General features: G+C 37.7%; 1 protein-coding gene across 2 annotated transcripts; it reads right to left on the bottom strand.

Moving 5' to 3' along the window:
• Positions 1-610: 610 nt before the first annotated feature.
• mettl1 (methyltransferase 1, tRNA methylguanosine) lies at positions 611-13,325 on the bottom strand. 2 transcript variants are annotated; one of them, XM_032549334.1, is made up of 6 exons: positions 13,085-13,323; positions 11,543-11,670; positions 11,246-11,430; positions 4,290-4,403; positions 1,994-2,095; positions 611-1,008 (listed from the first exon to the last, which is right to left on the bottom strand). In XM_032549334.1, the coding sequence occupies exons 1-6, from the start codon at positions 13,315-13,317 to the stop codon at positions 892-894; spliced, it is 879 nt and encodes a 292-aa protein (XP_032405225.1). In that variant the 5' UTR covers positions 13,318-13,323; the 3' UTR covers positions 611-891. The 2 variants fall into 2 exon arrangements, with proteins under 2 accessions (XP_032405225.1, XP_032405226.1); XM_032549335.1 differs by lacking the exon at positions 4,290-4,403 and having other exon boundaries at positions 13,085-13,325.
• Positions 13,326-13,551: the final 226 nt, after the last annotated feature.

The following is a 13,551-nucleotide window of genomic DNA, read 5'->3' as shown; positions in this document are numbered from 1 at the left end:
CTCTTCACCTTCAGGTGTCCGGGATGCTTTGGTTGACGCATTTCAGCCTGCGAGATATTATGTGCGCCATGTAATCTATTATTCAGAGTTTAAAGTGTTAAAGTGGTTCAAGTTTACCTTGGAAAAATGTTTCATGTAGAACATGCAGAAGAATACATAAAGCTAACAAAAATAAAAAAGCTTAACCTGATAAATTGGACACGTCTCAATTCAAGACCTGAACCAGTATTTAAGGTTCAGTATTTCCCTCCTCGGCTCAGTTTTTCCAGTGTCTGGGTTTTGAACGTGAAGGCATGTGCCGTCCTGTTGATAATCACCACAGCCTGAAGCAGCACAAGGCCTTTTCAGACCTGCGCCGTCCCGTTTCCATACCCGACAGACCCAAATACCGACCTGTAAAATACAGCTAGCAATCACACAATGAACACTGAATGCTACTGTTCCTGCTGCACATCACTTTGATTTGAACTTCACAAAGATGGGCCGATAGATAAGGATAATTGTTCATCACGTTGAGTCATGACAGAAAACTCTCTAATCTTGCAGCTAGATGACAATCCAAAACAAACAAGTCGCTGAAGGAATGGTACGCGAAGAAAACACCGAGATCTTGTCTTATAAAAAGCTGCATAGTTTACTCAACCAGATCTGAAATAAAAAAAAAATAGACAACCTCAAATTTAGAAGTATCTTGCTAGCTGGTGAGAGAAATGTACATTGAAAAAATTAAAATAAATAAAAAAGAAAATCACCTTTCGTCTAGTGCACCATTGTTTTCACTCGGTGTCTAAGCAGAAGAAGTCTCTAGACGACTGAGGAGTTTTGTTGTCCATGTTGTCCATGTGATTAAAACACATTAAAGTATCGCATTAAAGTCCAAAGTGTCTGATTTCAAAGCGGATCCTCGATCCTCCGGAAAACTGCGAGGTAGGTCTTCCCGCCGTTCCTCTGCACCTTCTTTCCTTCCTCAGTGCAGGAACTCAAGCGGCTTATAATGACGTCATCCACCTGTAATATTAAGTATTATTATTATTATTAAACAATATTTAATAATAATATTAAAGACCACAGAGGTCTGAAAAGAAAAAAATCTGAAAAGTGCATGAACAAATTAAATCCTCCAAACATTAATCAGAGAGGATGTGTTTAAGAACAAATATCAGAATCGGGGATCATTTGGACTTTGAATTTTATTTAGGGGTATCAGAGAAATAGGGACTGAATAAAAATAATTCAGAATTAAGTACTTTTCAGATTTGTATTAGCTAAAAAAAAAAAGAAAAAAAGAAAACCATCCATCCTAAGAGAGGTTTTTGGTTGTAGTGGGGAAAAAACTGAGGCAAGTTTAAAAGTTGTGGACACTTAACAGGAACTGGGACTGTAGTTAATTTCAAAATAAAAGTCAGGTGTGTTAAATCAATGAGATCGGTTGTGACTGGAGGCTCTTTCGCATTCAAAGACCAGCGATCTCCCTCCGTCTGAGGTTTGCAACTCAAGGTTCAGGAGGAGAATTAAGGCAAAGAAACAGGAAGTGTTCATAACGGCGGTGTTGATGCTGTTCAGACCGTAAAATCTGATAAAACCTTACTTGAATTTCATCGACTCCGATGAAGCAAGAAATAAAACATTTCAGATGAAAAATGCAGTAGGAAGTTTGTTGAACCAATCAGAAGGATTCTCATGTTTGGATGTACGAAGATTTAACTATGTCAAAAAAAATGTTTCTATTAAGTGTAGACTGTTTTTTTTGTTGTTGTTGATAAAAATCAAAAAAAACTTATAAAAATTATGCACTATCACACAAAACCTTAAAACACAGTCAAGTTTCAGGATGCGTTTGAAAGGCATAAACACTATTTGTATGAAAAAGAATATCTTTTTTAATGCTTAACATAAAAGCAATTTAGGCTAAGTGTGAAAACACTAAATGTCACATCCTTAAATTTGACGTTTTTTCCATGAACTTGGGGTTAAAAGCTGCATGTGGACATACCAGATCCTCTTCTGGCACACGTGCGAACAGCGGATGTTCGCTGAAGTGCTTCACCATCCAGAGGTGCACCTCCTCCACATCTGTTATGGTGTACACCAAACCCTGAAGCAACCAGGAAAAAAAATATTCACATGAAGGTCATAAGGACACTTCTGGGAAAAAAATAGGCTAACAAACTTTTACTGGTGTTCAAACACACATCCAGTTATCATCCAGGTAAACTTTTCCCCTGATAATAAAATTTGCTCTTTTTTTTTCTGAAAAGTTCAGTGTTTGGGCTCAAAGTTGATGCTTTCACCACCCTGACAGGGTAATTCATGTAAAAAGATAAAAATAGCAAACAGACAGTACAGAGGTGAATCACCTTGTCAATACAGTTTGCGCTGGAGGCTGGGAAGATAAAGTTACCAGAAAATGGATTTCTTAGAAAGCTTAGCAGTGGAACAAATTTCCACAGTGGTGCATTTCAGCACGTAAAACTTAGTTTTTTGGAGTTTTTTTTTTTAACGGGGCAGTACGATGATGAGCGCTGGCGTTATCAGCAGTGCAGCCACATTAATCTCCGTTGCTCAATCACTACTGTTTACTGTTTGAGGTGTCGTCTGATCATATTTTAAATTCAACCCAGGTGATGACTAAATGATACGCTATGAGAGCAGCTCTATAAATAGGCAGATTCCTGACAATCTTCCCACCCAGCGGCGAATGTCTGGCAACGCGCCAACGCCCAAGGCCCGTCGACACACTCCCCGACACACACACGCACAAATCCGTCAGTGGAGGAAAAACAATAAAGTCAAATTTAGACACAAGCCTCCCATTGTTCTCTGAACCCTCCATCAGCGGCGCTGCTCTGCTCAAATGACCCAGAGCTGCAGAGACGGCTCCGACGGGAAGGGGCCGGCCGGGTGGGTGGGTGGGGACGACACCCGGCCGCAGGCGGCTTGCTCAAACTGATTTCACTGAATTCACTGATTTCTGCTGAACACAAGCTGCTGATAAAATGACAGAGAGGGGAGAAAAAAAAGCTTTCCACTGCTGCAGCTGATTTTTTTTTTTCTAATGAAGATAAAAAAATAGCTTATGTGTAAATCGGAGCATCAAAAAGGAGATTTATTTCAGCAATTCAACTAAAATTTGACATAGATTAGCTACAGCTGATCAGTAGTTTTTTTTAATCACACAACAAAAATATAACAAAACATGATTTCATTGCAGAGAGATATAGTGGCCCACACCTTTATATCTTTATAAATACCTTTATCTTAATACCTTTATATCCAAACCTTTTGGATTTTGGGACAAAATCCTCAAGTTCACAGCGCCAGCAGGACTGAAATTATGTCTTATTTAAACTAACAATATAAAATCTAAATTATATTTTTTTCACTTGCTCAATAATAAACTGATAATGCAAGATTACAATTTTAAAAAGTCGTCAAACATTTTGTAGAATAGTAATGTGTAAATCACCGTAGAACCAAAACCTAAATTGGGTTTTGCACATTTTCTTTATTAAGAGAAAGGCATCCAGTTTGCAAATTACTTTAGGATTGACTGGAAAAAATTTATAACTTTTTCTCAGAAATAACAAAAATACTTTTCTTTGTTTTCAGCCACATATAATAAATTAATTGAAAGTAAATCTTTTTAATTACATTCGCTTTCATGTAAAAGTCACAGGATTGATGTCATGCTATTTATATATGAAATTAAAAAGAAAATAAAAGTGTGTTTATTACACTTCCACTGTAAGTAAAATATTTTTTCATGGAAATGAAAAGTCTCCATCACTTGTATCATTCATGAATCAATTACAGTCATCGGGGGCATAAAATCAGTCCAGGAGACGCAAAGAGTTTCAAACATTATGATCACAGACGAGGCAGACAGAAGGGAGAAAAATCAGGATTTTTCCTCCAAAGTCCTGAATGGACTTTACTTAACAATCTTCTTATCAGTATCTTATCTGTATCAGTCTTGCTAATGCACATTCTACTACCGCACCTTTTCCTTCCACTGAACTTTCCTTCACTATTCATAAATGCAACACTACAAACAACAAGCTTCTTCAAAAATTTACTTTTTTAGGCCTGCCCTCCCTGTGGAAGATGTAAATGACTGAATCAATGAAATAAAATGAATTTTTGATGATATTCTGATTTATTCAGATGCAGATGTAAAGCTGTACTCAGTAGGCAATTCAACATATACTAAAATGCAAAAAGATTTCAACAGTATCCAATCATTTCTTAATGTTTATGTTATTCTGCACACAAGTAGCGCTCAAACGTACCCCGATCCTGAGTGTGTAGGCGTATTCTGCTAACAACGTGGGGCTAACAATCCTCCATTTGTGCTTGGTCTTCTTGAAATGAGGGTCAGGGAACAGGAAGAACATCTTACTGAGCTACAAGACAAACAGTGGGAACAATTAGTCAAGCACACACAGAGAAAATAAGTCATTTGTGTTGGCCAAACAAAGAATTTGGGAAATTTCCGTCAACAGTTCGCCAATATTTAGAAATAAAGTGTTTTTACTCCCTTCATTTAAAATTTACATTTAAAGTGAAGAACAAAACACGTGGACCAGAAAAGCTTCTGAGTTCTCTGTCGAACATAACATTTCATAATATTCTGTAGTCGGAGTTTAAACTCTGCAAGACTGGAATTTCCCTCCTCGACGTTTTTTTCTTTCTACCACAAACTTCCCCATGTTTGTCTTCGACGGTCGCTCAAGTGCAGGCACCACTGATATTAGTCTGGCTGATATATTAAAGAAAAAAAATAACTCCAGTCACTTTTTATTAGTTAAAATAAATAACATCTGGTACAGGCAGAAAGATGTGGGGATAATCACCGGGAACAGCAGCAGCCTCAGGGGCTCCGAGCTGCTGATGGAAGATGGAAAAACCTCAATACTTCAAATCATTTTTAGGGTACAAAACAAACCAGAGAGGTGAAAAGAGAAAACTGTTTCGGCTTTTTGGAATAAGCCGGCTCATGCGTGTGAGAGACAGTGGCGCTACATGCCCAACATTTGATCTGGGTGGTCCTCTCTTCGTTCTTGTTTATGCTAATTATGAGCTGCACAGAAAACTAACGATAAAAGATGCAGCGGTTGTTCCTCTGAGGAACATTTAAATGACTTTACGAATGATTCCCGAACTGATATATTTATAACATTTTTTTCCCCCAAACATTACATTTATGTTTCATTGGATGACAGGATGAGTCTCCAAAAATTAAGATCTAAGGTAATCTGACTTCTCCCTCTCCGAGTTGTCTTTCGGTCCATGTCTGCACATGACTTGTTTAGATAATGACCCTCTGATGAGCTTCAGCCATTTTCACAAGGTTTCTTGCTTTCATTTGACTAACACTTTGCAACAAAAGACGTCCGGGACAGAGAACTTCTAGTTTATTATGTAAATGTTTTAGTAATGGCTTCTTTTTCTCTGAGCGGCCTTACAGTCCACGTCAGTACAGGACATGTTTCACTGAGGATATTGACACTCTTTTTTGGGAATGCACCGATTTATTGGCCAGACAATTCATCGGCATCCATTTCCGTAATTTTGGAAGATCAGTGATTTTGGGATCACCGATTCCTAAGCTTCATACTTACATGAAGCTTATCTACCTCAGCAAAGGTCTAAGAATCAGCCACTGTCCTTTTCTGCTCTCCATTCAGAGAGGTTTGAGGTCAGGTCATGTGTGCAGTTAACAATAGTCACCCCACTGTTACCAACTCAGTGACTTTCTTGCTATATTTAGCAACATTTCAGACAAAAGAATCAATATCGGCCAAAATCAGAACAAGCAGGTCAGGCTTTTTAAAGGTCGGTAATCGGGAATCGGCCAAAAAACTGCAATCGTTGCAGCCCTGCTATCTTCCCAGCTTCAGCAAACATCTTCACAAGGTCTTCTGCTTTCGTTCTGGGGTTGATTTGCCTATTTTACACTGAAACAAGTTCATTACTGGGTCACAGAATCCGTCTCCTTCTTAAACAGTACGACAGCAGGACATTCCCATGCTATTTATACTAGATTATAATTATCTGAACACATACTGTACATGTTTCAGCTTCAAGCGTCTGATTGTAAACAAGGATGAATCAGACTTGTGAAGGTCCACAGTCCTCTGTCTTATAACTTTTCTGTTTTAATGTCACGATGCTGTGACACAAGGCAGCAGAGTGTTTGAGGTGTTATTTTAAAGTGCATCCACAGATGTTCCCCAATTAATTCAAATGTTGTGAAGCTTACAAAGCCGTGACATCATCGTCTGGGATTTTCCAAACTGAGTCATCTGAAGCCCTTTTCTGATGGGATTAGTTTTACCTAGGAACCACATGCTGTTTGTAATAATGAGGGAGATCGTCAGTGTTGTTAATCCGGTGTGAATCGGCCATGTCAGTCATTTGTAAAGTAAAACTTTCCTCTCAAATTACCAATTATATTTTGCTGAACTACGAAGTCACGTGAAAACACTAATCCAATGCAAATCAGCAGCCAGAGGAGCCTGTTCAGTGACAGACTGCTGCTTCCCAAGTGCCGGACCAATAGATTTAAAAACTCTTTTGTCCCCCATGCCTTCAGACTGTACAATTCCTCATTGGGGGGGTGGGGGGGGGAGGTGACACAGGACAGAGGGTGGAAGGAGTAGTGACCCCTTGTATTTTTCTCCATACTTATCAGGTCAAACCACATAGTGCAATACGATATCACTGGTCAATCTATCCGCCAATTCTTATATTTTTTTTGTGTTGTATTTATATTTACTTATATTCTTATATTCTATATTCTTATTCCTTGTTTCTTGCATAATTTAAGGTTTTTCTTGCATAATTTAAGGTTTTGTTTACTCACATTTGGTGTGTACCTTAGTATTTAATTTGTATTTTGTATTCTTTTGCACTTTTGCTTACTGTGTGTTATCTTTGTTTTTTGCCTGGGAGCTGCTGGTAACTTCAATTTCCTGAGGGAGTCTTCCCAAAGGATCAATAAAGTACAAGTCTAAGTCTAAGTCTAAATAGGCATCGCTGTGATTTGGACAGAAGTGGGCGGGATCCAAAACGCGCTTTAAGAATGGAGGCTGCATTGGAGTGCACTGAAAACCGTTTGGGTCTGGGCCAGCAAAACCCTGTCGTCCCAAAACACATGGCATCAAAAAGAAAAGGATGAAGCAAAATCAGATGCAAAATGATGGCTCACATCATGCATATCCTCTGTTTGAAGCCTTCTGTTATTGGCTAGCGCTAGCAGCAACACAGCACCCAGTAGCCTGAAAAGTTGTTTCATTAACTCGCGTCATTCCCAGAGTTGACGCAAAACAGCTAACGTCAGCAAAATCTCAGGCTTTGGTTATCCTGTGCCACGTAAATCGAAGATATAGGTGAGTCATTTATTTAATATATGTGGTCCCCAGATAATGTTTACCCCATGTGAATTGCGCTTAAGAAACAAAAAGTTCAAGACTTTTCAGCATTGTTAGCCCCTGCAATCACCTCTTTGTAGAAACCCCTTTAAATGCTTTACAGTCTTTCCCATATTTTTAATCTCTTTCACTGGATGGAAAGTCCTAACATGGACGAACACACAGTTGGATTTATGGCTGAACAATAGGGCTGAAAAATGTATCACAATATAAGTGTTTCATATCGGTCGAAATCAATAATTATTGATTCGTTTTTTGTTTTAAATATCAGGAATACTGATAGCATTACACTTCCTGCTTATCCATAGTTTTCACTAAACCCTTTGACTTTGATATTTATACAGTTAGGAGACACGGTGGCAAAACCTTAAACCGCTGCTGCACAAGTTACTCAACAGGCTGTTGCTAGGTAACAACAGAGTGAGTGAGTTAATGCCACTAGCATTGAGCAGACAAAGCCTTTCCTCTGCTACATCTCCCAAAATGCTGTGAGCTTCTGGATCGGATTTCACTGAATATTCCAGGGGTGTCCAAACTTTTTGCCATGTGGATCGAAGTTGTGGACTCAAAAGTAGTCGAGAGCCAAAAAATAGTAAATAAGATAAATAAAGTAGCCCGATGTTTATTATAGATCCAAAACTTGAAAAGGATTTTTATGACGGTGTATCAGGGCCTGTGTAGATAGAAAAAAAGGGAGTAAATTTCTGCCAAAAACTCAGAAATTTTGTGGTTAATCACAGAAATCTTTGAGAAAACTTGAAATTTTGACGTTTGAAATTCAGAAATTTTCAAATTTTTTTGTGGAAAATTGTAGAAGGTAATATGACACAGCAGATTTTGCGCGCAAGACATGTAGTTTTCAGTTTCTTTTGGGCTCGATGTAATAAATTTATTGTCAGTAATAAGAACAGAACTTGGGTCATTTTCTTTCAAAACGTTTGCTATATTTAGCCACATTTAAGAAAGAATAAAAGCTGATTTGGGTGCATCAAAATTCTTTACTTTTCAGTAAAAGTCTCTTGGTTTTATCTCTTGTTAGAACTTGATTATAAAAACACAAATACTTTGTGTTTTACTTTATATTTTCCTGTGTAAGAAAATTATGTTGGTAACATTTTTTTACCCTGGTTACAAACTAAAAGTCTTTATCTGCAGGACAAATTTGTATCACTTTTGAATTGAAATTGGGGGTCGCACAAAATCAGACCAAGGGCCACAAATGGCCCCCAGGCCACACATTGGACACCCCTAGAATATTCTATCAGATGTATTTTCTATTGATATTGATAATGTTACGACACATATTGTTACTGATTTATTATCCAGCCCTAGTTGGATTCCATCTATCTTCCAATAAACTATAAAATGTTTTTGCCGCTCCAGTTGAAAGAAAGCATTCCCACAGCATGACGCTGCCACCACCAAGTATAAGATGAAAAGGGGGTTGAATACAAATGAACTGCATATTTCTCAGTTTTTGTTGTATTTTTCTTAAATCAAGTCATCCTTTTTTGTGCCAGTCGGCAATTTGTGAGTCTTTTATTAAGGTCTAACGAATAAATTCCCAATGAAAGCGAAATTTCAAAAAAAGAAATGTGAAAAGAGGTCAAGGGTTAAGACTACTTTCACACAGCTTGTCTTTGTCTTCACCTAAAGTAAAACCAGTCTCTCCCTATCCTTTCAGTTTATGTGAATTCATTTAAAGCGCTTCAAATCTCGGTTTGGCACAGCGTCTCCTGTCTGGAAGCACAATTAAAGCTCACATCATTCTGATTTAACCTAACCAGCATGGCAAAGTCACAGCAGATTGATTCCGTGTGTGCACTTTTATATGAAACACCTTCATGATGTAAATTACACATACGTCACACTTTTACAGCTCTTCTGTACGTGCGCTCATTTCCGAGTTTATACCCAGTCAGGGGGCATTTAAGGTGAAAAGTTGTTTTATCTAGGTTAGCTAATTTATCCCCCCTCGCACACAAAGCACACGGTGTAATCTAATGCAAGTTCAAACAGGTCCTAGATTACAGTATTTAATGTGAACAGCCTCTGCACCGAGCCGACACAATGTCCTTCCCCAGTCAGTGAACCCATTGTTGTAAAATTCCTACATGTATTAAATAATCTGCAGAATTTCATTAACTCCATCTGTTAAAGATAAACGAAGCACCTTTTTATGAAACACATGGCCTGGGCTTTAGTCAGTGCAATAATCAGTAAGGTGAACAGCTAAAATGGGGATCAGTGTGTCTTCTTTACAGAAAAGTTGTCCTTTTTTTTAGGTTTAAGGTGGGAAATTGGAAATGTTGAAGAGATAAAAGAAAGAAAGAATCCAGTTTGGGGCAAAATCTTGCGGAATAAAGGACCATTTGCATTTAAAATTTTCCTTAAAGCAAAATCTCTTGTTCTCATGAACTTGTCTTGTGGGTTTTATTCATTGTTACACCCACACTTGTTTTCTAGAACTTTGAAATAGTTTTACAATGTAAATTTACCAGTAAACTGTGTTGCTGTTATCAACAGCAGCTCTCTTCCTGAACATCCTAACTGGTTTCTCTTCATCTCATGGTGACTGTTGGGCTTTCATGGATTAAAATGTGACACATTTACCTTACATGGACTAACAACTGTTGAGGTTTTGAAATCTGGTGCTTTTTTAGAAACACATCTAAAATATTTTTCTGACTAGCTTAAATATAAATATATTCACAGAATAAAAAGAGAAAGAGACATCTTTACATATATCTTTACTGCATTAAGTAAACTAAGATTATGCCTTTAAACAATTTGAGAAAGGTCAGACAAAGTCTTGGCTTTTTGAACCCTATGATGGGCTCATTCACAAGCAGAGATACATACATGGATGTAATTTAAGGAACATCTTTAGAAGATGCTGGCTGAAGCTGATGAGAAATTTATTAGAGCAACAGGTGCTGCACTAAGATAGGCTGAGTGAGGAGGAAGCATAAAAGCCAGATTATAGTTTGTAAATGTAGAAGGGATGAATCCTTTGATTCTGGGAGATGAGTCCTGTGGTCTGACGAACCCAAAAGTGCTACATTTAGAGGAAAAAGAGGGAAGTTTGCAAGTCAGAGAACCCAGCGGTGAATTAAAGGGGTGGAAGGATCATGATGGGTGGATGCAGGAGGGACTGATAAATTTCATAAAACAGATCAGATTTCGCATGATGACGAAATTATGTTGTAAAAATGCTCATTTGGGAAGAGTGGGTTTCCTGAGAAATTAGCCTTTCTACTAATTTGAATTATGAACTGCATTGTTCATTTACTAGAATCAAATTTAAATGTATGTAATTGACTAATTGAATCTATCTGCATGATCTGACTGTATATTTCTGCGTAGATTTGATGTTTTTTGTTTTTCTGATCTGACATTTGTTGTGTAAAATTATTTACCCAGCCAAAAATTAATTCCATGATTTTTTATATCCCCTACAATGTGTTTGTTTAATAAAAAGTGACTAAGTTATAAAAAAGTAGGTCATAGAAAATGGCTCAAACAAGGTCTGTATATGACTAAGAGAAACAAAGCTACTGATTCTCACCCAACTCTGTGTGAGATGTAAACCAATAATATCTGACTGGTTGAAGAGCCTGACGATTCATCAATCGACTGACAAATAAAGACTTTTGAAAACCGACACAAAACTTAAACATGTGAATAATAAATACATAAATAAATACAAATTGTGTTAAAATAACTAGTCTTCGCCTCTTTTCTTCCCTTTCTCTCACTTTTTTGTCTCTGATTTACAAAATCCAATAAAAAATCCATAGAGGTTAATCTACCTGTCCTTTGAAGAAAAAGTTGGGGAGGTACTTCATTGCGTTGCTGCGGAGGCACGCGATGTTCTGGTAGCTTCCCGGGTTCTTCTCACGCAGAGACCGAATGCGGTCCTGCACGTAATCCGATACTTTTACTCTGATCTCCAAGCCCAACATGAGCTTATCTGGGAACAGTGGAGATAACTCCACTGGCAAAAGGAGAAGAAGAAAGGATGAAGACAGAAACACAAACCTTGGATCAATACAGAACTATTTTATAGCAGAGAAAAGCGCCGGCTTTCACATCAGCGACCCATTTACCCAGAAGACCTCCGTATCCACAGCCAATGTCTGCAAACTCGACTTTAGGGGCCTCCGTCTCTGACGAGGGCCCAGGTATGAGTTCTGGATAAAGCTTGGACCAGTCCATTTCTTCAGGACACACTGGGCTGGAGAGGAGGAGGAAAACATGGTCAGCTACAGAAAATCCTAATAAGATCACAATTATTTCTCCAAACTAACATTATAGGTTTTATGAAAGGAATATTAAAAGAGGTTTCCCAGACTCGGGTGACTTCAGAACTTCAAAATGCAGCACAAAGCTGAAAATGCTACACATCGCAGGTCCTCTTCTCTTCACTATCTCTGACAATGACCAATATTCAATACTAGGGAGCAAGTCCAAAAATTCTGTAAAGTTAATCAGGAGCATTGAATTGTCTATAAGGTTAGCGAACTGTGTGATGAAGTAACCACTAAGATGATGCAACTGGATCAATAAATCTGATGGATAAACAGACAGGACCTAAAAAAAGACAAAAGGCTCTTCTTGTTGCTTCAGAGGAATTGGGAATGTGCACGTTATGTCAATAAATTACAAAATATTAATCAGAGAATATAAAAATATGCATTTCAAAGTGCACACAACCTAATTAAAATGTAAAAAAATAATATTACAATAAATTATCTAAAAACTTATTTGCTCTTAAATGTAACTTACATCAAAATAAATCAAAATGCTCAAAATTTGATTTTAAAATACCTTTAAGTTGTACGTCTCTATTGCTTCTATTTGTGAGTATTGTCATATCGCACTACGCACCCACTGGGCCACCGTAGAAGACCGTTTCGCCCACCATATGTATTTAGATTATTTTTATTGTAGTTAAGAAAAAGCCAGACAGTTAAACTAACCTAATACTGGTCATTTAAGTTACAGAATATAACATACAAATCTATTTTTGTTTAATATAAACTGATGGAATTGGACACAGTAAGGAACCTTATGTAATTGTTTGAAATAAATATACTCTTTGTTCTGTAATACAAAATGTTCAAAACATTGTATTTTCTTGTCACATAATTTAAACAGAATCTCTTGACCATTTGAACAGAAAAATTGGTTTTTGAATTAAAAATCGTTTCTGCATCGAATTGTGACCCTAAAAATCAGAAATGAATCGACAGACACCGAAATAATTGGAAAATAGCTAATTATATGTAAAGTCACAATAATTGATGACCCACGAAGACTGAATGCTGGAGTTAAATCAACACAATATTAGTTTTAGGGATTATAGCGTCATTCTTTTTTTTTTTTCCATTTCATTTTTGATACAATACTATGTGACAAGTTGAAGAGCCACAGCCTCCCAATTAAAAGAGATTTGGTTATTTTATGCCTCTTTAACCCCCCTAATTGTCTGTAAACAACAGTAGTTTTTTTGCTCCACTAAAGAGACTCACAGTCCTGTACGTTCAATCGGAATAGAAAAGAAGAAAAAGCACATGTGGTACTGCGCAGTTAAATCACACAATGAATGTTGTGGCGAGTAAAGAGGCTAATGGGGCAACTTCACTCACTAATCAAACGTGTGGTGCGCCATCGGGTTTGCGTGGGCTCGCTGTCTGTAGTAGCGCTTCTGCGGCATTGATGTAGAAGCCATGCTGGATTCAAGCACGCAATATAGTCCAAAACTTTCACAGATAAACACACACACAAAAAAAGAGGCTACTTCTGGATCGGAACCAACGAACGGAAAGCGGTTGATTCCTGTTTTGTCGCATGCGTGGAGTCGCGGAGGTTTTGGCGTCATCAGAAAGCGTCCGGTGAGGGTTGCCAGGTTTGTCAGAATCACCGTCGACGAAGGCGCTTTTCGTTTTAGACGTGAAAGTTCTCATCGGAAATAGAGAACGCAAAAATTACACTCACGTAGGAAGAGGGAGAGTGAAAGGTAAGCATCCAAGAAATAACTCAAGTAAGAGTAAAAAAGTATTTTGTAGAAAGGGAAATCAAGCAAAGACTGCTCATAACATCTGATTTAACTCTT

The sequence above is a fragment of the Xiphophorus hellerii genome, chromosome 20, assembly GCF_003331165.1.
Source record: "Xiphophorus hellerii strain 12219 chromosome 20, Xiphophorus_hellerii-4.1, whole genome shotgun sequence".
Taxonomy (NCBI): Eukaryota; Metazoa; Chordata; class Actinopteri; order Cyprinodontiformes; family Poeciliidae; genus Xiphophorus; species Xiphophorus hellerii.
The sequence above is the reverse complement of the archived record's forward strand: the minus strand, read 5'-3'. Positions and strand labels throughout refer to the sequence as shown.